This window comes from Thermobia domestica, chromosome 12 (genome assembly GCF_964235325.1).
Source record: "Thermobia domestica chromosome 12, izTheDome1.hap1.1, whole genome shotgun sequence".
Taxonomy (NCBI): Eukaryota; Metazoa; Arthropoda; class Insecta; order Zygentoma; family Lepismatidae; genus Thermobia; species Thermobia domestica.
The window spans coordinates 41,403,944-41,431,678 of NC_137465.1; the positions used below are offsets into that span (position 1 = coordinate 41,403,944).

The 27,735-nt window shown below is 38.2% G+C and overlaps 1 protein-coding gene across 1 annotated transcript in view; it reads right to left on the reverse strand.

The window, feature by feature from the left end:
- The window catches only part of Scamp (secretory carrier membrane protein), a 64,029-nt gene that overhangs the window by 30,471 nt on the left and 5,823 nt on the right, over positions 1 to 27,735 (reverse strand). The window contains exons 3-5 of the mRNA XM_081733651.1: positions 17,054 to 17,200; positions 6,003 to 6,081; positions 1,924 to 2,052 (exon numbers count right to left, since the gene is read on the reverse strand). Coding sequence (XP_081589777.1) covers positions 1,924 to 2,052; positions 6,003 to 6,081; positions 17,054 to 17,200 — 355 coding nt within the window. The remainder of the gene's footprint in view (positions 1 to 1,923; positions 2,053 to 6,002; positions 6,082 to 17,053; positions 17,201 to 27,735) is intronic.

Genomic DNA, 27,735 nt, shown 5'->3' on the forward strand with positions numbered 1-27,735 from the left:
CTTTTATTTCTTTTAACTACCGCTTAATATTGTTTTTTTTTCTTCTTACTATTCGTAATATTGATTTAGTTGATCATTTCTTGAATCAATTGACTTTCTGTTTAAACCAGCTTTTTTTTTTCCCCTACAGCTACATTTTTCAAGTTTTTATTTGTTTACGATCACTTTTGAATAAAATCCACACTGCTCTTTCAGCCAGCCAGCCTGCCAGCCGCCAGACAGAGCGAGCGAGAGAGAGGGGAGGGGTTCTATATTTTATCTCACTTTGCATTTATAAAATGGCAAAAGTAAGGAAACAGTGGATCAATTTAAAATCAATTTATGGAAATAGTCAGCAGACCTTATTATATTCTGACTGAAATGCGTTTCCTAAGCGGGGAAAGATGTTCAAATTTTTCACAACGGATAACTACTACAACCACTAGAAATGAAATTTTTGGCATGTTAGCACTTGGGTCAAAAATACGCATCCTAATGGGGAAAAGGGAGGCTCATATATTTTCCACAAATCTATTCTTCCTTGCGAAGAACAAATATTTCAACTATAGTAGAACATAAAAACCGAAAACTAGTGACCTGCTTCACCTTTTTATTGTTTTAATCACATTAATCCTTCCAATATTTAAATTCATCCTATATTCTTCACTGCTATTCCTCAAGTTCTCTAGTATCATGCTAATGATTTAGGTTCTGCAATAAGATCCGTGTCACTTGCAAAGTGAACACACTTAATCCCTTTACTTCTTACCGAAATACAATCTTCTACAGTTAAAAACAGTTTCTATTAATCTGTCTGTTGGATAAAGTGATGATACGCAATCTCTGTCAAACCTAAATTTCGCCCCCACTATCATATGGGGAACACTGTGGCTCAATGGTAGAGTGCTTACCTATGTTGCGAATGGCCCTTCATTCGATTCTAACCTAGGCCCTGTGACTTTGTGGGAGACAATATCATATTCATTGGTTTTAGCGCGGTTCTCCAATTTCCTTCAACATCCTCATTCCATATTTTTTCATAATCATTCACTTTTACTAATCACCCGTCTCCTGTATCTACGGATGGCCAATTCTGAAATTTTTAATTTTTAGAATCCGGATTTTTCCGAATTTCGGAGTTTCTCCAAAATCCGGAAAGTGAAATTTCCGCTTCTGGAAAATGAATTTTCCGGAATCTGGAAAATTTTGGCTATCCCAACCTTTAAGTTACAGAGCATAATCGTGAGACGTAAAACTTAAAAAATATTTTATTTTCTACCGTCGTTTTCTATTCTATTCTGGCATATTTCCTTCAGGTACCAAGCCCTTAATGAGTTTTTGTTCAACTTTCTTGTCCCCTTAGAGGAAAAAGTTGTATTTTTTCTGAAGTTTCGAACACCTACCATATCAATATAGGTACTTATTTACAAAAAAGTATTAATTAAATTTCATTTAATTTTATATTGATCTTAATGGAAGAAAAATGAAATGAAATATGTAAGTTTTACGTCCCACGGTTATGCCGGTTAGGCTAAAGGAGACGGCGATGATGAGAGATGAGTGAAATGGTGGAATGAAGAAAGTGGGAGGAAACGGGAGAACCCCGAGAAAACCCACGAGCACGGTGTTCATGGAAGAAAATGTTTATTTTTAAAAAAATAATTGAAGGCAGTATGAATATTCTACAATATACTTATCTGTATAATTTTTACCTTACAAAACTGTATATCTATTCGAAATTCTCAAATTTAATACGTAATATGGAATTTATTTCATTCTTTTTTTTTTTTTTTTTTTTTTTTTTTTTTTTGTATTTTTTGGACTAGTGGTCAATAATGCTGAGTCTAAAAGAACTACAAAGCCAGACCTTGTTCGCGGTCCTAGACCAGTTTAAGAAATACTAGTATAAAGTACACACAAAGTAAAAGAAAAAAAATTACTCACACATCCATAAGTAATATAATAATCGAACTATTTTCTGGAATTCTAATGGAATGTCAACATTTATATCTTGATAGAAACATGGCTGGACACAACACTTCTCTGGAAGCGGTGGCCAATTATTTCTTCTAGCTGCAAAGTTAAAGAAAAATAATTAAATTAAGTAGGTTTCTAAATCGAAGGTAATTTTCATTGATATTACACGTTAGCTGCCAAAATTATTTTTATTAATCCTTCGTTCCAGACCAAGAACATTTGTACCGTACAATTGGTTATTACCTAAAGTATGCCCAAATTATCTTTTACATTTGTCCTTTATTCACACATTCTTATGTAAATGCCGGCCATGTTTATCAAAGTTGTAATAGCATAAAGTTACAACTTATAAAAGTTTTGTTTCCTGAGAAGTTTACTTCGCAGTATAAAGTAACTTCAGAACGTCGTTTTAGGTTTATGTTAACGGACTGGCACCCTTACAAATTTAAATACCCCAGCGCCACCAGCAGTTGTGCTCAATATGCACGTCCGTTTCAACGACGGGAGCCAACAAAAATCCGTGGAGAATGCATAAAAATATTTCAGAGGAACTTTTAATTTTCGTGACTGATAGATACCTTGTTATAGCAGTAACTACGTCCATCCAGTCGCGTGAAAAAAAAAAAACTTTCCGCATATTCACGTATCCAGTCAAAACGATCTCTGGAATCACGGACAATTCATCTTTAAATCACATTCCGACAGATACGAGGGTAGTTCCTAAAGTACTCGACCTAACAAACGAAACACACACACACACACACACACAAAAGAAACAATAAAAACATCTTTCTTTTAGCTTGATACACTTTTTCCAGCGATGTTCAATAGCTTTAATACCCTATTTATAGTGAGAACCGTCCAGCTCCTCAAAGTAACCATTAATCGCAAATTCCACCTCTTCATTGTTGGCAACTCTTTTACTACCGAGCCATTTTTTTTTTTCTAAGTTTGGAAAGAGAAAATAATCCAAGAGGGCTCAAGCTCGTGAATAGGGTGCGTAAGGAAGCAATACGAACTTCAACTCATTGATTTTGGCCATCGTAATAAGGGATATGTGAACTGATGCACTGTCTGCATGAAACACTTTCTTTTTCGCCAAATGTGACCTTTTTTACTTGATTTCATTACTCATTCGCTGCAGTAAGTTTACATAATACTCGCTATTGATTATTTTTCCTTTTTGAAGATAATCAATGAAAATTATCTCACGCGCATCCCCCACCCCGCCAAAATGACGCCATGAACTTGACAGCAAACGGAGCTGTTTTCGTCATTTTCGGAGCCAATTCTTTCCTTTTAGTTCATTGTTTTGACTGTTCCATCGTCTCGGTGTGAAGTGATGGACTTATGTTTCATCCATGGTTATGAATCGATACAAAAACTCGGCATTGCTGTGAAACACTCGACTGAAACACCCTCAGGACGCTGTTTTTGTTCCATTGTGAGCAAAAGAAGCATCAATCTTGCGCCCAGCTTTCTCATGTCCAAATTTTCAGTCGATATGTGATATACAGCACTTTTTGAAATGCTAGCTCGAGTACTTTCAGTCGACGATCATCCAATACCATTCTGTGGGTTTTCTTCACCTTCTTTGCCGTGGTCACCTCATTTGGTCAACCACTGTGATGTTCGTCTTTGGAGCTCGTACGGCTTCGTTTAAACTGTCACCCAATACTGAAAACGAAGAAGAAGACTCCTCAAGAGTAGAATCTAGTTCAGCTTTGATATTGGTTGGAGTGAGACGTTTCAAATTAAAGTACTTTACCGATTAACGATGACCCAATTTTTGTTCCATGTTTACAAATTTACTGAGTGTGTTCACTACTGACGGTTGCAAAACAAATACTAAACAACGTAGCGTCTTTAAACTTAAGCATTATACGGTTGGTACTTTGAACCATAGTAAAGTTTCTCAAACAACAACCGCTATCTATACGTCAGGTCAGGTACTCCTGGAACTATCCTCGTACATCCATGTCTCACCTAGAGTCACTACAAACTTCCACCTGGGCCCTGAAAGATTATCTTCATACAGCTTTTACCTGTTCGTCTTACTCTCTATATGTCAGGAACGGAGTATATGAACTCAAGACTTATGCTTCTTTACTAAATGTAAATCTTGCACAATTATACGATTTACGGTCGCAGCGGAACGATGTACTGTCCTTAAATTTCTTTTTAGGATGGTGGTGGGTTCTCACATCGCACCAAGAAATGCACTGTTTGCACCACATTGGGTACGCCCCGGCCTCCGATATCTACGATGACTATATCGGATGGCTCAGGAACACAAGAGTGCCCGCTTTGTTTCGTTGATCCCCTTCTTTGACACACGGAAACAACTTATCATACAAGGTTTAGTTATTTGGGTATAACTATAGACCAAACGTGAGAATTAATGCGTTTGAAATCAATTGTACATGTGTATAATATATATATTAGTAGCTCTCGGAACTACACAACGAAGTGTATGTACATATGATACGCATGATCTACCACAGGATTCTAATTCAATACATAGGACATTTAATATGTTAATTTTAAGTCATTTCAAATACGAACTTAATAAAGTTTCTTACCATATCAAATTACATTCAATAGGAACTACAGTTTTACTTAAAAACAATGTCATTTAAAAGGAAGTTACGTGTATTATATGATTAAAGAATGATCTGAGCTAAGAAAAAATAAACTTTGGGTATGATTTTATCTTTAGAAGCGTTGAATTCTATCCTTTCGTTACGACATTTCATTTCTGTTTTACTTGGTAGAAACTTCAACAGATAGTAGAATTCAGAATAAACAGCTGGTTGGTTATAAATTACATTATACGTAGTTCTCTTCTATATCACAGAAAACTAGTAACATTCACTGTTCACTAGTTATAAATAATATCGTATATGCCTGTAGATCTAGATCTATTCTATATTACGGGAAACTAACATCATCCACTGTTAAGTGCAGCAAGTTTTGAAGAAGGAAGAAACAAACATGTACAGTATTAGGAAACTTGTGAAAATGGAACTATTAAGTCATATTCGGCAGTTCGCCATATGCAAACTATCAGTGTTGTCAAATGTAGTAACTGAAATTTGGACTATTGAATAATACAAAAATGAACTAGATTTCTTCGAAATTTTGATTTCCAATTTTAAGCCGTTAAAATTAATGTTTATTTCCATAACGTAATCTTATTGTTTGTCAACGTCGTCTTTATCCAGATTTAACTTTGGATCTTTCGTTCAAATAAAATAAAATTCGTAAACTAGTCTTTCAAAATATGAAGACATTGTGTAAAGTTTTATTTCTTTCGCATCTAAGTGCTTAGATAATCCTGAAACAAATATGTTTCTTTATCCTTGTTTCAATATTTCTTTTTGTCATTCTTACATAAGATTGTTTACAATCACAAACCATTTCATAATGACTGAATTAGCTTTATCATTCACAAAACAACATTTATAATATCTCAAAAGAAATTTTCAAAATTCTTGATTTGATGTCTACTCTGAAACCATATTCTTGTGCATTTTTTTATAATCAACAAGTTAGTCTAGGCTATAAGGGAAGTGAGATGTTTTTTTTTTCCCATTGTTTTCCCTATTCAAGTTATGATATTTGAGACCTTTATTTTAAGTTTTTAATGTTTTATAATGCCATTTATGTAAAATGAACTTGTAACCATCCTATAACGAATATCGTTTAATTAGAACGAAGGATCCACAGTTAAGACTGGACAAAACAGATCTTGACAAACAATAGGGTAATATTATATACGGAAAGAAATGTTATTTTAGTCGCTTATAACTGGTGTCAAAACTTCGAAGAAATCGAGTATTTTATTTACTATTCAAAAGTACTAATTTCAGTTATTACAATTGGTAGCACTGACTATTTATAATTTGAAAACGGCGGAGTGTGGAAGATGATTTTTTGATAGTTCTGTTCTCGCGAGCTACCTAATATGTATGTTTTAGTTCCAAAATAACATATAAATAATTAGTAAAGCTGTAATAAAAACATTTGTAACTTGGGTACCTTACCGTTGTATGGGGCATTTTTAAGCTCTTCTTCTCTTCTTTGAAGCTCCTGAGCTTTCCTTTCAAGCTCTTCTTGTCGACGCTATGAAAGAAAATTTAAAAATATATTGAAGTAGTAAAAACTATTAACGAATGGAGGAAACAACCAATTTTTAACAAAACAATTCCTCTATAGGTGCAAATTCAATGTTACCCAGAGAGTGAAAAGTGCATGACTGGGCCAAGACTCAAACCCGGGATATTCGCTATACCGTGCCTAGTGATGGGCGAATTCCCAGGAAAATATTTTCCGGGAAGATTTCCAAAAATTGGAATATACCGGGAATTCATGTACAAACACAAAGAAATTTGCATTCTATATTATGATTTCAAAATTAGTTTTTTATCACAGTGTATTTATTAGTGTTGTCTCCAGAGGATTCTTTAAAATGTATACTCTGAACGGTATTATGATATATTAATATTTTATTATATTTAGAGACGATTGATTGATTGAAAGGGTTTATATGGGCGCGTCGACATCGAGGTCTTTTGCACCCTTCTCTGACAAGAAAAATGAAGTACCCAAGAAAAAAAGCATAGTATCATAGATATAATAAAGTAAAAGCAAAGTCTGGAGTACGTAAAAGGTGTTCGGTCATTTATGAATTAAAATGTCATAGCATTCAAGAAATGTGCAAACTCGATACACAAACACAAGGACGGGTTAGTACACAACATCATGTTAATCTTCTCTGCCGGGGCAGCTCGGCAATAGGTGCACACACGTGGGGCAGCCCATAATTAGTAATGAATATGACAGTGCAGTAAAGAAGATAAAAGCAGAAATAAATTAATTAAAAGAAATGTGAGAAATGCACTCACAAATCACGCAAGACGTGCAAAAGCTGCAAGTAGGTGAAAACTCGCTGGATCATCTGGACATCGTCTCCAAGCAAGGTAGACAGATCAGCTGGTAAGCCAAGGCGGGCTCGCTCAGGAGCAAGAGGAACACATTCCACAAGAAGGTGGCGGATGGTCAGGAATGCACCACACTGGGTGCAGGAAGGCGGGTTCTGACGACGTAACAGGTAGCCATGGGTCAGATGGCTGTGCCCGATACGTAATCGTGCCAATCGTCGTTCTTCCAGTCTTGAAGGACGAGAACTCGTGGCCCAAACACCAAGTCGCGGCTTGACAGCATGCAATTTATTCTGAAGGTGCTCATCCCAGTTTGTCTGCCAGCGCTGAAGGAGAAGACGGTTGATTACAAGGCGAATATCAGAGCTGGGGAGCGTTGATGGATACTCAGGTCCTGTAAGGGCAGCTTCTTTGGCAACACGGTCAGCAGCTCGTTCCCTGGAATACCAGCATGGCCAGGCACCCAACAAAATTGGACATCGCAACCTGCAAGTCGTAAGGAATGGCAAGAGAGTAGAATTTGCTGAACTATAGGGTGCACAGTTGACACATCCGTGAGACTATGTAAAGCGCTGCTGGAGTCAGAGCACAGGAGAACATGTCGGAGATGGCGTCGACGAATATAATGCAGAGTCTCCAGAATAGCAACCAATTCAGCAGTGAACACAGTGGAAGTAGGATGGAGCTTCAAGCCAGCGCTATGATCATCCGTGACGAAGGCACAGCCAACAGAATCTTCATGCTTCGAACCATCCGTATAGAAGACAGCGTAGGTACGGTACGCATCCAGAAAAGAGAAGAACTCCTGACAAAATTGTTGATTGCTGGTAACAGACTTCTTAAATTGCGTTAGATGAAAGCTGACAACTGGTGGAAGAACTGTCCATGGAGGAATGGGCAGGAGGCCCAATGGATAGATGGCAGGGACATCGAGTCCAAGAGAAGCCCCAAGGTCTATAGCACGAATGCCAAAAGGCCGGGTAGCAGTAGGTCGTGCTTGATATCTGTCATAGCGAGCACCAGCCTCAAGGGCAAAGCCCGAAGGATGGTCAGGTACGGCACGGATATGAATGTAATAGCGCAGGAGCAGGCAGTCCCGACGGTGGGAAAGAGATGGTTCATGAGCCTCGACATAGAGACTAGGAATAGGGCTAGTTCGGAAAGCTCCAAGCGCCAAACGAAGGCCAAGATGATGAACAGAATCCAGATGACGTAGGATGGAAGGTCGAGCAGAACCATATGCAACACAGCCATATTCCAATTGGGAGCGGATGAGGCTACGATATAGACGCAACATCACCACACGGTCAGCACCCCACGAAAGATGGGACAACAAACGTAGTAAGTTCATGGAGCGGAGACAGCGGTACTTCAGGTCTCGAACGTGAACAGCCCAGGTAAGTCGTCGGTCGAACTCCAAGCCCAGAAAACGAACATGATCCACATAGGACAATCGAGAACAGCCAAGGAACAGCTCAGGATCATAGGCACAGTGACGAAGGCGACAAAAATGTACGCAGTGTGTTTTGGTGAGAGAAAAGCTGAAACCAGTAGTGGTAGACCATCGGTGAAGGCGGTTGAGCGCTAACTGCAACTGGCGAGTAACTGTACGGAGATCACGTGAGCGACAGTAGATAGTAAAGTCATCCACATAAAGCAGCCCATGAACAGAAGGGGAGAGCTGCGACATCACACTGTTCACAGCAACAGCAAACAATGTGACACTCAACACACTACCCTGTGGAACGCCATTCTCTTGTGGAAACGGAGCAGAGAGAGTAGCTCCAAGCTTGACTCTAAAAGAACGTTGTTGGAGAAAATTCTGGATAAAGAGAGCCAAGTGGCCACGTAAGCCCCAGAGATGGAGTTGCCTCAAAATGCCATATCGCCAAGCGGTGTCATAGGACTTTTCAAGGTCAAAGAAGATGGCTATCAGATGTTCTTGATGACGAAATGCATCCTGAATAGCACTTTCAAGATGCGCCAAATGATCAGTAGTGGAACGGAAGCGCCGAAAGCCACACTGAAGATTGGAAATGAGGCCATGGTGTTCAAGAAACCAGACTAAGCGGGTATTGATCATCTTCTCCAAAAGTTTACACAGACAGCTAGTCAAGGCGATCGGGCGGTAGCTTCCACTGGACGTGGCAGGTTTAGCAGGCTTCAAAATAGGAATAATGTATGCTTCACGCCAGGCATCGGGGAAGGAGTCTTCAAGCCAGATGCGATTGTACAGGTCAAGATGTTGCTTGCCATCGTCAGGCAGGTGCCGGAGCATAGCATAACAGATGCCATCAGGACCAGGTGCCGTGTCCTTCGTAGAATCCAAAACAGCAGCAAGTTCAGCAGTAGTAAAAGGCAGATTATAAGCTTCAGCGGTTGCAGAGCGGAACTGAAGTGGCGTACGTTCGGTGCGTTGTTTATAAGTGAGGAATCCAGCTGAGTAGTGAGTAGAACTGGATACATCCGCAAAATGACGACCTAATACAGCAGCAATTCTGTCCTGATCAGTGACCATTACACCATCGATAATAAGGGATGGAACCGCAACGGAGGAAACATGTCCCTGTAGACGACGAATTTGCAACCAGACCGCTGTCATGGAGCTGCCAGCAGTAAGAGAAGAAACATAAGTGCGCCAGCTATGATGCTTAGCTTGCTTAATCAGATAGCGGGCTCGAGCACGAAGAAGACGAAATTGAGCCAAATTATCAGCTGTAGAAGCACGATGAAAAGTACGTAGTGCTCCACGTCGGGCCAGAATAGCGTCACGAATCACCTCAGACCACAAGGAACGGTGCGTTTACACCGGGAACCAGCATAGATAGGAATAGAGTCGTGTGCAGCTGCCAGGATACTCTGCTGAAAGGCCTCACAATGACCATCAACAGTAAAACGAGGTTCTAAAGTGAAATGAAAAGTGGCGGAAAAATGATCCCAGTCTGCTCGACGTAGATTGTAGGCAGTGAACGGAGCAGAATGGATGAGCGGAAGACCATGCACAAGAATAGGAAAGTGGTCACTGCCACAGAGATCATCATGCACGCGCAAAGTAAGATGGGCACGAAGTTGAGGACTGCAAATGGAGAGGTCCAAATGAGAGTAGGTACCAGTAGCAGTAGTAAAATGTGTGGGACTGCCATCATTGAGGAGCAATGAGTTAGTGTTGTCAAGGAAAGTGGAAATCTCTTGACCTCGCGGCTCAGTACGAGGAGAGCCCCACAGTGCATGGTAGGAGTTAAAGTCACCCACAAACAGAAATGGGGATGGAAGCTGTCGGGCAATCTGTTCAAAATTGACAGCAGTAAAGACGTCATGACGCGTAAGGTAGATACAACAAAAAGTAACAGGTTGTCTTAAGAAGACACGAACAGCTATAAGCTGGAAAGCACTATTCACATGGATGAGAGCAGAATTGTAAGCATCAGAGACCCCGATTGCTACACCACCTGCTGCACGACCTGCAGTAAGCTGATCATGACGATATACAGTGTAACCAGAGAGAACTGAGTTGCTAGTAGAGGTAAAATGCGTTTCCTGAAGACAGAATATGGTAGGATGAAACAATGTCAATAACTGCTTAAATTCCTCGTAGTGAGTGGAATAGCCATTTAAATTCCATTGAAGAAGAGACATGTTCAACAAGCATCGAGAACAAGAAGCGAGGTACTGCGCTTGCCTTTTTCACGGCCTTCCACAAGGGTAAAATTATCGAGCTCCTCCTCCACCATATCATCCATAAGAGACTCGTCATCACTAGGTGGACTACGTGACGTATGCTTCTGTTTCTTCGCCCCAGGTGGGCTAGAAGACTGGGTGCGTGAAGATTTCTTCGATGCCTTGGTAGAAGAAGCAGTGGAAGAGGGAGAGGCAGCCTTGGAAGCTTGAGCCTGGAGCAGTTTTTTCCGTTCCTTCTTAGTGAGGGGTTTGGTAGGAGGCTGGCTGTTTGACTGCTTCAAAAACTGGGTTATGGAGTGATTAGAAGCAGACGAGATAGAGCCAGCTGCCGGAGCGGCAGGAGGCTGAGAAGCAGGAATTGGCTGAACAATTCGTGGAGGCGAATGATCTTTCAATGGAAGCTTAGGCTGCGAAGCGGATGATGATCGGTGCTTCGTGCGGGATAGTCCTGGGTTCACAGAAGAAGCAGTGGTACGGGACGCCTTGGAAGAGACTGGCGCACTGGGAACCTCAACGTCAGTTTGGGTAGCAGAATTGACTGTCTGAGTACCTTGTGATCTGCTGGTCTTTAGAAGGGAAGAGAAACTGGTGCCGAAGGTGACTTTTGGCTGTAGCCTTCGTTTAGCCTCAGCTGCGGAGATCTTCTCGATTACCATCAATTCACGGATCTTCTTCTCAGCCATAAAATTAGGACAGTCACGTGACCAAGCTGGGTGGTCAACTTTACAATTAGCGCACTTCGATGGGGCCGCACATGGGGCCGGACCATGAGCTGCAGAACTACAATTGCCACAGATGGCAGAGGCATGACAAGAAGGGGCTGAGTGACCAAAATGTTGGCAGTTAAAGCACCGTAAGGGTAGTGGTATGTACGGGCGGACCTTCAAACGGTGATAAGCAACGTTCAAATGCGTTGGAAGGTCTGGTAGAGCGAAAGTTATGATGTAGGAATCCGTGGGCTGTACTGTACCATTTCTCTTCGTAGTAATACGATGGACGTCTGTCACATGGCTATCCATAAGTTCGGCACATATTTCCGCCTCTGGTAACTCTCTCAAATCGAAGCAAGTGATGACTCCTTTGCTAGTGTTTAACTGCCGATGAGGCTCAACCAGAATAGGAACAGGTCCTAACTGCGTACTAGCTAGAAGTAATTGTGACTGCTTTTCTGTTGTCGTTTGAACAAGGAGCGTCCCATTCCGTAATTTACGAATATGTCCAGGAGGAAACGTTCCTGTGGCAATGTGATGAAATTGACGATGAACTATAAACGGTGACAATTTACTTAAGGCTCCAACTGTGTCAGTTGATCTGTCTTTAATAATTAAATATCTTGGTGCAAGACCAAGCTTTTCCTCTCTCTCTCTATCCTGGGTGGGTGGTTGATGCGTAGCCATAACTAAAGAAAGCCCAAAATCCTCTCAGTTTCCCCGTCATGGTTCGAAGCGGCCAACGAGGCTGGCAGGTCCTACCTGCATGACCCTTGTCAGCAAGCTAAGCTGTGACACCAAGTCAAAATGACAAGGAGGCAGAGCCACTTGCACCACCGACTGATGGGTACTTTTGAGAGGACCCACGTCCCACCGTGTAAGGGGAGGAACAAATGGTTCATAGGAGATTCCCGCACCGCAGACTCCCAGCATTCCCTTTCAGGGCATCACTCCTTCCGGTCCTGCTGGGTGCGCATTCGCTGCACTCCTCCGTCCCACGGCCCCGGGTCCAGCGTCATCCAAGAAAATCCAAAATCAAAACCAGTCCATAGCAAGGTTGTCTTCTACAAAGAGCAGTCCATATCCGAGGCTTATATTTTTAACGACGCTCGATCGCAGGTTTTAAATGCCGGGTGATCGGCCCGGCACAACCCCCAACCTGGAGGACCAGTGGCTGATTGCAGTTCCGAAGAACTGGGCGATGGGGGCGCCACGTCCCGACGCCGAATATATTTAGAGAGTACGCATAAATGTACATTTACTTACAATATGTTTTATGCGTCACTTACCGCTAAACAGTTTAAATTTATATGCAACTGGTTTTCAACACCTGATTCTACTGCTGATATATAAACATATTAAATTTTTAAATATTATAAACAAATTAGGTTAGGCGATTGCCAGAAAATACATGCGTTATCATTTTGTCAGCATTTGCGCATCCATATTTATGTCCACAATATTTGCAAGATACTGACTTATCTTTAGAATTTTGCACGTAACACTGCCACACACGACCTTTCTTCCTACCCACTTCTCGAAATTTCATGCGTTAATTCACATGTAAGAGAAGTCCGAGTACCTATTCAGAAATTCGAGTCAGAGACAGCAGGCAGACCGACATCTATTACTAACTGTGGTTTGGAGTATATTGATAGTACTTCACCTGTATCTCTACAGAATTTCTACATTACTTTAGAAACTGGTTCCTCTTCATCATTTGGAAATTAGTACTTTGCTACTTTCTAGTGCAAATGGAAATGGGACTTAAAAAAACCTTATTATTAATTAGTTATATAAAGTACAGTCAACAAATTTAAATTTTTTTAACTTCCAAATTATTTAAAACCTAGAAGCAAATGATAATAAATGAAAAAGTAATTACTCATATGGTTCTTATAATATGGAAAATAAAGTAAAGAAATGGAAACAAATTCCTTCCCGGGAATTTATATACCAGAGGAAAAAAAAAAAAAAAAAAAAAAAAAAAAACCGGAATAATCCCATGTTTTCTTTATTTTCCTTCCCACTGGGAATATTCACACTGCCCATCACTAACCGTGCCAATGTGTAATCAACCGTCAGAGTTATTCTGAATATGGATACTGGATTGTCAAAGCACAACACGTAGTTGTGGCACAAGCCGAAGAAATTTTTGAGAAAAAGAACGGTAACTTTAAGGATGAGAGAGTGTATGGCTGTTTAGGGAACGGACTGGGAAGGGTAGTGGTTAACGCATCGGCATGGTATGCCGAAGATTCCAAGTTTGAGTCCTGGTTCAGTCATGCACTTTTTCACACTATGTAACACCAATAAAAACTAATACTCAAAGTAACTAACAATATAACTAAAGAATATGACCTTCTGATAGGTTCAAACAAACTACGTATTTAAATGAGGAAGAAATACATTTGAACCTTAAATTCACGTGAGCATGAAACTTTTATGAATTAAGTTCAATTTAATGCCGAGAATTTCCCTGCTCACACAGAAATATATTAATTCTTATGTGTTACGCTAGTCTTACATAATAAAATAGAGAAACGGAAGACAGCAAATGAAAAGCAGAACAACTAGACAAGACTACACACATATACCTACCTTTAATTCCTAACAATATGCATGAAAAAGAAAACATTACATTAATATAGCTTTATTTTTAACATCACACTGTTAAAAAAGTAATGCAATGAACAATCGGAAAACACGAAATAAAGTTACTTTGTACTCTTTATTTCTTATTTATATACGAAGGTAAAATGAAATGAAAGTTTGAGTTTTACGTCCCACGGTTATGCCGGTTAGGCTAAAGGAGACGGTGATAATGAGTAATGAATGAAATGGTGGAATGAAGAAAGTGGGAGGAAACGGGAGAACCCCGAGAAAACCCACGCACACGGTGTTTGTATATACGAGGGTAGATCAAATGTAAACGGAATTTTATTTTTTATTTAAATTCATTTATTGAATACCACAAGGCACTTACAATTTATTTTTGCACATAGTTTCCTCCCATGCATTTGTCCCAGCGCATGGGCAGCTTTTTGATGCTCTCATCGTAAACAGAACAAGGTCGTGTCACGAGCCTGATGCGCACGAACTCTTCCACACTCCCGTCATCTTCAAATCGTTGCCTTTCTAGAGCTTCTTTCAGTGGTCCGAACAAATGGAAATCACAGGGAGATAAGTCCGGGCTGTAAGGAGGATGTTCAAGTGTAGTCCAATGCATTTCCTGTGGCTTCGAGACAGTTCAAGCTGCAGTATGGGGTCGCGCATTGTTGTGCAAGAGGAGTATCTGTCGAATCGATTGGTCTCGTCTTTTGCGGCGATATTCAACTCCCGCTTTGTTCAACAGCTCGCAGTAGTATTCAGCATTTAAAGTGCTCCGCTCATGTAAAAAGTTACTCGTCGATCGTCGTCAATAATGCCTTTGACCGCACGAACGTTTTCGTCCGTAATGCTGGTCCGAGGAAGGCGATCGTGTTACTGATTTTCCACACGTTCTCGTCCTTCCTTGAACTTTTTATACCACGCATACACACGCGTCCTTGACAATGTTTGATTCCCGAACTGTGCCGTCAATCTGTGGCAAATTTCTGCCGCTGTAACTCCTTCATGAGCAAGAAATTTTGTAATTATGCGTTGCGCAGTGGAGGGTGCACCTGTTGCTCCGACATCATGAGCGGTACTGACGGAAGGCGGGAAAATTCTAACAGCACGCTCTCTCCACTCCCAGCGGTTCCGCCTAAACATAGTAAAAGCGAGCGGCCTACCAACTGTTTATGTTCAGGAACAAAAATCCCGTTTATATTTGATCCCTTCTCGTACAGAGTAAGACAAATTTGAAATAAAGATCATAATAAAATTATATGACACCAATTATTCCTCCAGAAATTCTTCACCAAAAATATTTGTATTAATCAAACTATAATTAAAACTTAATTCTAAATGAACTTTTCACCCATAAATTCAAGCTAACTAAATATTCCAGGAAATCGGTTTAACTTTACTAGTAACAACTAATATGAAGAAGACTATATTGAACTAAGTTTCATTGCTCCTTAAATTATACTGCGGGTGGAAAGGGAAGTACGATTATGTATTAAAATGAAATAAACATGTGGTGTTTATCACTACGAAGCCATATGAAAAAACTCGAAAACCTACCTACATAATGATAAAAGAATACAAGCATCCAACAATTAAAAGACGAAGAAAAACTTCACGAATCAGTTCTTTGTACAGAAAAGAAAGTTTCAACAATGAAGTTGCTTATAGCGGAGGTCACCCTACGCAAATAACGAATAAGACGAAAAAATTACAAAATAAACAATATAGTGAAATGAAATGAAATCTTTGAGTTTTACGTCCCACGGTTATGCCGGTTAGGCTAAAGGAGACTGTGATGATGAGTGATGAATGAAATGGTGGAATGAAGAAAGTGGGAGGAAACGGGAGAACCCCGAGGAAACCCACGCACACGGTGTTTGTCCACCACAAAGTTCACTTGGCGGGGGCTGGGATCGAACCCGGGCACCAGAGGTGAACGCTCTACCACTGAGCCACCGCGACCCCCAAACAATATAGTGGTCCAAACAACTTGGAACACTACCGGTGCAGAGTGCTGGCACACCATGGAAATAAAAAGGAATGCTTAAAATGAAAGATACAAGAAGAAGGCATATATGACAGGCACAGAAGTAATCGTAAATTGTAGACGACGTAATTGAGGAAGAAACTGAAGAAGTACAAAAGCAAACATGCTTGGGACGAACGTACGGAATACCTCCGTGTATGTCAAAAGAAAGTGAACTCCTAATCATTTCAAGACTCTCACACCACCAACAAATAAAACTATAAGCGAACCTTGATTACAAATTTCAAATACTTGAGTTCAAAAAATACGGCAGATGGACGAACGGGAGAATTATTAGGAGCTTATACCAAGGAAGATGATTTTAACAAAGTATTTGGTATCTGGTAGGGGATCGGAACAAACTGAGGAAAATGATAGAATAATGAATGGAATAAGACACTAAAGTCAACTGGACTACCAGAGATTCGAAGTCTGATCTTCCACTTGTCTGGCAAAGCACAGAAAACTGAACGCATCACTGGATAAGCCAACTTAATAAACACCCTCCTGGCAATGGGAGACCGGAATTCAAATCCTCACCAGACCAACGGTTAAATACTGCTGTGTTATTCCAATAATTATTTATATCCTTATTTATATATACACTACAAACACAGACAATTAATTTCTGGCATTTACAGAAGAAAACGGAAGCAACTGCAATAAGGAACCGATTAAAGATAATTGTCTACCAACTGAAAGGTACAGGGAGAGCAAGAGAGATACGAAGATTGGAAACAACAGTTTATTATTATTATTATTTTTAAAATTTAAACTTAGCATTATCAAAATGCATAAACCAATGAAATGTGAGCTATTTCAAGGCCTTCTAGAACTTATCGTAAGCTGTGAAGTAACAGTGATTATATATATATATATATATCGAAATTCACTGTTTACGTACATCCCCAAGCACCTTTCAACAATCAGGTTATAGAACAGATAAACATATACGAGATTTTATTCTTCTAACATACTTTTAACGATCATTTAAGGAAAGATATAAATCACTAAATGCCATTTTCTCATAGTTTAGTTAAAAATCTTTCTATCAGCATAACGAATAAAACATATTTAGACTATTATTATTATTATTATTATTATTTAAACGAAGAAACATATACACCCACCTGAAAATCTGCAGTTGTCACTTGCTGCTGACCAGTTTTTGTGTATGGAGGCGGAGGAGTTTCCGGTGTTGGTTGCATAATGGCCGGTTGATTCTGTGGTTGAGCAGGAATAGGTTGATACTGTGGAGGGTTTGCTGCTCCACGAACCTACAAATGTAAGAACAGCAACTAATAAAAAATGTAATACTAAAAATATACCGGTTATACCATCAAATCGTACAAGCACACAACCTATTAAAAGGAAAAGAATACAAAGAAAGGAGGAAGGCAATAAAAACACAAAAGGGTAGATACTGTTCTTATTTATCCAAAATAAGATCTATTAGTTTACCACGGTTCCAACTTGATCATGATACTGTGGAAAAAGTTTTCCACAGGAATTTTGTTCAAGCTATTAGACAAAACTTTCAGATGCTATCAATGGTATTAAATGTTACCGTAAGAAAGACAAATCTGGTGAATATTATGGATGTGTACCGTTCCAATTCTGCTTGGCAAAAATTAACGAAATATTGCTGTCCAATAAGCCGAAGTGCTATCGCGCAGCAGGAAAAAGCAGCCGAATGCGTGCAATGAAATGTACTGTATTATCTCCGAGACTTACATTTTTTTTTTTTTTTTTTTTAAATTTTCTTTATTTAATAGCACAATTTTATTTCGGGATGTTCTTTGGCATCCATTTCCAATATTTTCCATACATTTAGTCGTAGGGTTTATACAATTAGGTGAAACGTCCATCTTTCGTATTAAACATAGAGAAGTTTTTGAACCTCAGCTAAAGTTCATTCAACGAACCTTCTGATCCTGATGTAAACATTGCAGAATTGTATTACTCCGCCAGTCATCGGATGATTGGCTATCGGTCAGCGCTTCTTTCGAGAAGCACGTGCTTGTACCCTCTCGATATTTTACTTATTCCCCGCATGTGACCATATTGTTAACTGTGATTCGCGCTAAAGTTGGGTAAAAACCACTTTCAATGCATGCGTATTCTCTTTTATTGCATTAATTCAATTTAGTTCTTAGATAAAGTGTTGTTTCTGTTGTCTAATCCTAAGGAATTCTGGTAATGAGCCTTATAAACAAGGACTATTTTCTTCTTCCGCATGGGTGTTCTAAGGTTCTCTAACCAATAAAATCAAACAATCACCACGTGTATTTGTTTACATGAGGTACTGAACGTTTCTTGAATAAACTTTAGATAGTACTATTCAGAGTGGTAAACAATGGACATTTCCTTTCTGATTAAAACTTTTAATTTAATGATTTCACCATGTAGACAGGTCTTCAATGTAGCACATACCAAAAATCTCAGAAAAATATTCTTTTATTTATTGATGTACAATGTTTCAAACAATGCAAAAATGCGCTGCTTACGTCACGGCAACAGAAACAAGCTGTTCTGCGTGACGTCACATATTGTGTCCACTCCTTCAACGGTATTGAAAGCTCTGGAGAATACTCTGATATTGGAGTTTCTTACTGTAAAGATTAGAAATAAATTTATCTGAACAGTAATGCAAAGTGACAAAATAAGTAAATAAGGGCATAATTGTGGGACGTCAAACTGAGCCAAACTATCCATACTATAAAAAATCTAGTTCTGCTTACATTTTTATTCATCTTTAGTCTGTTTCGGTAACTTGTCTTGACGAAACAGATAACATGGTGCCAAACGTTTGGAATATTAATATGAACGAAAATTCAGCAAACTATCAGCAGTTTCTTTCTTTCAGTTTTTAACAGCACACATTACAAGTAGTGATGTCAACCGGCTCGGCTCGGTTACGATGAACCATCAGCTTGGTTCGGCCTCGAACTGGCTCAGATGGGTGAGCTATTGGCTCGGCCCACTTCTCGGCTCGGTGGTGACTGAGCCGTGAACCGAGCCGCTCGAGCTGTTGACAACACTAGATTTAAGTTGCTAACTACGTGCTACGAAATGTTAAAAACAATTTTCGAACTTGGATTACGTGAGGACAAACATAATGTTTTATATTTGAGTTTGTAATAACTGATTTGTTAATTAATTTCTTAAATCAGTGGGCACTAGTTTGATCTCTGTTGTAAATATCATTCAAAAAACTAATGAAATAATAGTACAAATATGAAAAAGTTCGAGTACGCCTACAACTATTATTGTTAAGGTCGTGTAACAGCATTTATGTAGTTTCTTTTAAAGGCATCCTTTATATTTATCTAGACTTGTTTTATTACTTCCATCTGTTTATCAATAACTGAAAAAATATTTCTAAGCGAACTTATATTTTTCTTTGTTGTTAATCAGGACGATGTTGCGCCCAATTGGCTCGGCTCGGGTGAGCCATCGTCTCGAGCCGGCTCGGTTGCGATGAGCCACCGGCTCGGTTCAGCTCGGCTCAGGTGAGCCATCGGCTCGAGCCGGCTCGGTTGGGTAAGCTGTTGGCTCGGCTCGGCTCGGTTCGGTAGTGACTGAGCCGTTGACATACAAGAACCTATATATTTCCTCTTTACAATAATTACTATACTAGAACAAAAGTATTTCCGTTCCTGGAACGTATACACACACTACCTCATATACAATGATATTCCAATACAGTCCGTTCGCTTAAACAATATAGGTTTATTTTTAATGTAACCTGCTTGAATGAAATGAAATGAAATCTTAAAGTTTTATGTCCCACAGTTATGCCGGTTAGGCTAAAGGATAGTGATGATAAGAAATGAATGAAATGGTGGAATGAAGAAAGTGGAAGGAAACGGGAGAACTCCGAGGAAACCCACGCACACTGTGTTTGTCCATCACAAAGTTCACTTGGCGGGAGCAGGGTTTGAACCCGGGACTGCTGCACCAGAGGTGAACGCTCTACCACTGAGCCACCGCGGCCCCATGTAACCTGCTTGAAGAGTGGCCTTATGAATTCAAGAAGCATTCTGTACTTATGTGTCCTTGCACAGATTTGTTCAAATTATCATCGTAATCGTTGGATTTTAGGCATAACAGAGAGAAAAACAGTATTACTTAAATGGCTAATAGCCATATACACTGATGTTATCAACACTAGTACTATTAACACTAGTTGCTGACCCTTCCAGTGCGTGTTTTGGTAATTATGGTGAAAGTGTCAATGTTATTCTAACTAGTGTCCACAGTGTCCATGTTGGAATTAAATTTCAGATGAAAGACTCGTCTGTCTTCCTATGCACGATGAAGATTTTTTGATAAATTGTTCTTTATCAATGTTGTGTTTTGTAAGTTTTAGATGTCTTGAAAGAACTGATATCGACGCATCGTATGCACTTTCATCATTTGTGTGTCTTGATACTTGCATAAGACTCATAAACACTTTCAGAATCCAACGGATTTGTGAAGGAACTTCTATAACTTGTTATATTTTTTCTACGTTTTTAGGGAGCACTAATATTGTGATGAAATAAAAAAGCATATTTATTCATTTCTATCATTTGTTGTTTTGTACTGTTCGTGTTGATTTAAGTTCCAATCTGATTTTTTTTTTTCAGCGTCAATATTGGAACCATATTTTCAATGTTTAATAAAAAGTTGATTTCAGTTGCTCTGCCAGACTGTGAAGGCTATTCTTCCAAAAATTAACTTTCGTTTTACTTGAGTGTGCCGAACAGCAACAAGTGATGCATAAATGAATTGGATTCTAGTGAGACAGGAAACTTCCGCAAATTCGGATTAAACAATTAAAAAACTCCTTGCATAAGTATGATAAAAGCATTAAATGAAATTTTGTAGGCTATAAACTTTTAGTAATGCTTTGAAAAGGGGGGTGTAACTGAGTGCTCAACATATCTTAAATATTAAAAGCACAGTTAGCATTATATTTTTACTTAAAACAATTTAGAAACGCAAACTATACGTTCAATACGTCTGGCAGAACAACCTATTTGTATTAGATAGGCACTGTTACTAGCAACCTTTCCATGAGTCATCTAAAGAGTTTTCGGTTTGTTATCTAAACTGAATTTCTGCGTAGTGTATTCCACTCAAAACCCACTTACAGAGGTCGTTTTTTCAGTAGCTCTGCAATTAATGGAATGTATGTATATTCTAAATAACACATTAAGGATGGGTTTATCAACACAAAGCGAACACCACGATTCGATTCCTGAAACAGACACACCTTTTCAATCTCTGAATTTGACATATACACAACTAATTGTTAACTTAATCTTTTTAAACTATAAAATATTTTTAAACTCAGTCTTTTATACAGGATATAGAACTATCTTCAATTTGGAAAATAATCTTATTCGAATAAGGAATGAAATAAAAGCATTCTTAACGTAACACCATCTTCTAACGATGAAAGATATGCTACATTCGTAATCAGAACATTCTTTCTATTCAATTCGCATGGAGCATTAAACTAATTTATATATATACACAAAAGAAATTGACTTTGAATTGTATACACTACTTGCTTTAGAATCCCCTTACATAATTTTTAATTAACAAAATTTCTCATGGGCCGTAATAGCTCAGTAGTAGAACGCTCACCGCTGTTGAATTTAATCACGGAAAGGGTCAAGTAAACAAATACTGTGTGCGTGGGTTTTCTCGGGGTTCTTCCGATTCTTCCAATTCTTCATTCAACCATTTTATTATCATCATCACTGTTTCTCTTAGCCTTGAAACATAATCGTGCGATGTTAAATTCAACTATTTTCCACTGAAAATGTCAACAAATAAAATATGGCAAGACGCTTTCAAAATGTGAAAGTAGGCCGGGTGCAGAACTGAGTCTCTGATTGATCACGCAGTTGTGATAACCATTAAGCAACACAATCCAAAGAGTTTACTTTAGAGATCGGCAATCAGCCAACTCAGAACCGAAATCGATCCCTGGACCGTTTCTCCTATTTCCTTACGTAATATACTCGACCAAAGCATATTCAAACCTAGCATAAAGCAAGAACACCGACCATTTACATATGCCCGCTCCGTAATTGTTTTCGTTTCCATTCAATGTTTACCAGATAATCCATCCGAATATATATTTTTTAAATTGTTATCAGGAAATTACAGACCAATGGTTCATGTATAGGTAAATATAAGCATAGCATACGCATAATAATAATAATAGTAATAAACCGTCAACTACCTGTATTGCCTTTGGTCATTCACCAGCAACATTACAACATGCATTACCCTTCTTTTATTCTTTAGCAAAATCAAAGAAAGCATTTTAAAAAATACTGTCATTCGATGGCACGTCATAAATTTACAAGCATATGTATTTACTTATAAAACTCACACGTGGAGGTTGTACATTAAATAATTCCCCCATTTAACCCGACATGATTTATGGTTTCATTAGACCGCCTTAATACAGGATGATTACACGATCAAATCAAATATGCGCAAGCATGTGTGACAAATTGCAGAATGTAACTCGAATAGTAATTACAAGAGAAATGGGAATACATGAATAAACATACATACATGAGAAACAAATAAAATATCTGTTGTAAATGGAGATATATCAATATCCTCTTCATTCTTAATTGTTTCGGTCTCATTATTTCCGACGGAGAACTTCTTCACGTGCGTTGCTTTCATTATCCACTTTATTTTATATCAAAAAATCAACCAAGTCTGGGTCTAAAGTAATACTAACTATGTAAAAATATGCAAGTTTAAATTTGGATGCTGTTTTCTTTCCAGAAAATCACTACAAAAAAATATAGTTTGACTAGCATATCAGTTGATTGTTTAATAATACGTATAATGTAACGTCACATAATGATAACCTTACAGATAAGATAAAAATAGCTTTAGTGTCATATGATCAAAGAGATAACCAGAACAAAGCATTCATTTAACACGATCATTTTATAATTTTTGATTAAAAAAACCTAATCTAGAAAAATAGCACTATCTAGACAAATCACTAATAATAATGCGCATAATATTTTACGATCCCACTTTGGCTTTATCAGCAGAAGTCTTATGTTTTAATCACCTGATGAAGCATAATTAGAAAGATGGATTATTAATATGGTTATTGAAAATCAAAGGGTAAACAAACGCGACTTCGTCGGGAAGTTAATGCAACGGCATGGTAAGACTGAGACAGATTTGCTTCTCCAGCCAGATGCACTTCCGAATTTCAATGAAATCATGCACGGAATAAAAATAAACAAATAAATTCACAAAAACTTACCCACATAAATAACATGTTATTTCTAACGTGTGCAAATACGTCATTTCTACACCGATAAGGTGATACATGTTTTTTTATTTTTTATTTTCCATGAAAGAATTGTTCAACAATGAATAAAAAACTGTGAACTACACCTGTTTCTTGCGATTTCTAAGAAATATCGCTCTACGCTTATTTCAACCACATATGAAATGGAATTTCTAGTTTTATGTCCAACGAACATGCTCTTTAGGTTAAAAAAGATGGATGATTACTGAAAGTTAACGACTTTAGGAGCAGCGTTCGCCGTAGAAAGTAAGATTTTGGTTTCAGCATGGAATATTATGTGATCCGTCAGGAATTTCAATACCAAACCAATGTGCCACTATTTGATTACGTAAGAGAACATTTAAATGTGTTTCTGCACTGTTATACATATATAACAAGCAAAAACAGATTTTGTCCTTATTGAATTACTATTACCGTAAGTATTTTGTTTGTCGGCAATTCCTAGGACTAACTTTTTTTATTTTTAAAACTGTTTCAAGTTCTGGTCTAGAAACATATCTTTCACCTTTCCTGATCTTCAGATTTCTCTTTTAACTCCCAGTATTTTCTCTTATTTTTCAAATTTTCGATCAGTTGGGATCTTCCTATTCTTCGCTTTTCTTCTATCCTTCCCCGTATTGCGTTATGAAGAAGACCAAGATTCATAAGATGTAACCAATCCAATTGACCTTTCTACAAAGGAAACTCGGTGAGCTCAGATATGATTCACGATAACCTGCACAGATCGGTCGCTGAAGTGTAACTGCCCCACTGCCCTGTGAGTTCGATTGGCCAGGTTGTATACCTTACAGAATGTGCCAGTCACCATAGTGACACCTACCATTTTGACGCGAATTGTGTTTGAAATGGTTACCTCTTTTATACCAGCTGTTTCCATATTTTTGTTTATCCCCTGTATATATGTATATATATCCGGTATGGAAGATAACAAAACTGAAAATCTTTGGGAGGTGGTTCCCTATGTGAAAAAAAAAACCCTAATAAATATGGGTTGTAAAACGTCTCCTTTCAGAATTATGAACCACCAAAAATTCGAAAAATCACGTTTCAAAACGCCCTGGCTTAGAAACTATAGAACCTATCCCAAGCGGTTTAAGGAATTACACAGGAACTAGTACGCGTTCTATCTAAACATCCATGTTTCACCATCCTCTGTTATCGGCGAAACGAACTATAAAAAGGAAGTTGAGGTATAGGGATACTTTTTAAGTACTAATGGTGCGTTTGTTTCGTTGCTACCGGTGAATTCTGGAACATGGATATTTAGACAGAACGCATACTAGCTCCTGAGTAATTCTTTAAACCGCTTGGGATAGGCCTATAGTTTCTAAGTCAGGGCGTTTTGAAACGTGATTTTTCGAAATGAATATAATTTATAACTTTTTTAATTCTTAACAAATTTCTATCAAACGAAAATAATTTTATTCCTTACAATGGTAGAATTTATTTCATGATATTTCATCTTAGTCATCGCAGGTATCAGTGGTGAACCATGGTGGCAAAGTAAGACTATGTTCAATGATCAACTGTGTGGCATGAGCCGGCGCTCTGGTATGCTGCAATATGAGGTTTCCCCTTGTGTGGAAAGAGACATTGTCTAACTGGTCCGTCAAATCATTTTGTAACAAAGATACTGCCAAGCAGGGTTGGCCGGTTTAAATCAAAAAACGAAAAATGTTCGTAAAATCTTGATGAACACATATTTGTGGATTATCGAGTGTCACTCAGACCTGAATTCCCCATCCATTACTCAAAGAGATTATACTACAAAAGCAACTTTTCTTTTATAAGTTTATGAATGTTTCTTTTGTGATTCTTTTAGTCTGTTATGTTATGCAATTGCAACCGAAGAAAATTCTAAATATTGTTTCGCCTTAATAATGTTTACTATTGATAAAATACATCGAAATACCATACTTTTTTGGGGGGGAAGGGGGGATTATACAAACCCCACGAGAGGCATTTACTGAAATCAGAAGTACCTTTGGTATCTATTTATGTATAAATGGGTCAGAGACAAAGTGGACTTTAAAAATTCCGTATCTTTATTCACTTTTCGTACTGATACGCAAATTAGGTCGTTGTATTTCTTTAACTTGGACTAACAAAAGTCGTAGTGAATTAACTTGGACTTAATTAGTTCTGTACTGTGCAATATTTTGAAATTGTCCATATGTAATTCTCTATAATGGTTTCACTTGTGCAACTGTTTCTTTTTGTCCTTCTCAAATGGCTTGACAATTTGACAATTATATTAAAAGTATGTAAAGATCAGTACAACGTATCAGGAATCCTTCGTGAGTGAGTCGGCAGACGTATCACATTTGTGGCCAGTTAGTCCCGGTTTCGAGTTCAGATGAAGGACAATTTCTTTCGGATGTAAGTCGAGAAACGGTTTGGACTCCGCTTTAAGCTTATGTGACCCCTTCCAGCATAACCCGGTTGTTGCATAATAACACCAAATTGAAACAAACTTATTTCTGTCCATATGTGATACAAATGCATAGAGCAAATTATTTAAACAAACAAACAAACAAAAAAAATCGTTTTTCCAATAAAAACTCATGGTTTTTGCCAAACCTGGTGCCATGCATTCATGAAGGATACGGGGGTCAATAGGAATGTAAAGATTCATGTCACACCATATGTTCCTGGAAAAACTGTTATGGTACCCTGTGACAGGGGCTGCGTTAGGATCTCCTCCCCGATCCCAAGTGTGTCTATTACGGCTCTTCATCACAACGGTACGAGTAAAGAGCTCTTCATTAGTGAATAAAATGTGTGGCATTTATACTGCATTATGTAGTATATATATAAAAGGCGGGAAGCGTAATCAGCAAGATGTAAGTGTTCCAATGGTTGGTGATGGATACAAGTTATTCGCATGTACTGTACCCTACACATGAATAAATGGAATCCCCAGACGTGTTGATATTCGTCTGATACTTGTGGTAAGACTAGATTGCACTAGTCCAATCATTTCCTCCTTTCCACAGATCGTCTACTTTCACGTTCGGAAGTTACGTTTGCACTCGGAACTTATCAGTAAACAATGCCTTATTTTGGGTCCTACATAATGGAAACCAAATCCTGTACTTTGCATACTCCCTCGTGGATGTAGGTGTCATTTTACGGTAATTGCCTGTGAAATGTGCTTCGGAAACAACTCAGATAACAACAGCAAGTCACAAATGTGTTTTGTAAGCGTGACACTTCGATGAGCAACTGTTATGTGTGCTGCCACCTGCTGGGAAACTTGTGAACTCGTTAATGAAACATTCCTAATCCACAATCATTTTAACAGGTATGATCCTAAAAACTACTATTCAGTACTTGTCAGGGGACGTGATGGTTTACCTACTAGTTACTACGTAGATCCTACCTATTTCAACAAATTATTTACTTCCAAAATATGAAATGCGTTGATCTCGGTGGTATTTTTATTTCTATTCGTATCTGGTATTATTCATATTGTTCGTAGGAACTTTTTTGCTTAGAATCACAGAACCAGCATTTCCCAAAGTATGGGCACTTCCACCCAGGACACTCTACGTATATATATATATATATATATCTTGAAACGTCCTTGGAACTTTTATACTCACTTTCGTTTAATATGAAGATTTGAAGTTTGTAATAAGCTCAATACGTGCTATTACAGAATGTGTAACAAACAATGTTCCCTTTTCGACATTTGCCTGTGTGTACTCGAAATATATATTTGATACGAGATCGCACTAGAGTCTAAAGCATAACATTCAGCTACACTATAGTAAAGAATAACATTTTCCACCAATAAACAGTGGCGACTCCTAAGGAATGTAACTTCTTTAAAATTTATCATTTTATTGCTACAACTTAAAGGAAGAAAACTTACCTAATATCATTAGGATATTAAGTTTTCTACCCATACCTTGTAGTAATAAAATCGTAATTTTTATGGCTGTGACTTTCCAAGAGCCCATTCCCAACAAAAAGTAAAAAATGAAAATTAACTTGGAACTCCTCATACTGAAGATACAGCCTTGCCTCAACATTAAACCGATGCAGTAAAAGCCAAAACTTAGTATGTACGACGATGCAAATATCACCCGATAAGAAGTAATGCATGTTCAAAAGTAAAAGCAGATACAATATTTATATTTGCCGAGTTGGAACCCATTCCTGCGAAGTTTTTTCCTCAAGTCGGTGGGTTTTGCGATACTTTTCGATTTTTATAAATATATATATATATATATATATATATATATATATATATATATATAAACAGTGTAAAAACGTTAGAGCAATAAAATATTTATTTTCTTGAAATATGAACTTGGTACTGCAGAATACAACACTATTAACCTGTTTTCTCACGTTTAAGTACTTTTTAAATATTTCTATAACTGTATTTTTTTTCAATTATAAAAAAAGCCCAACATGCAATATGATTGATTTATAAATATGCACATATGATTT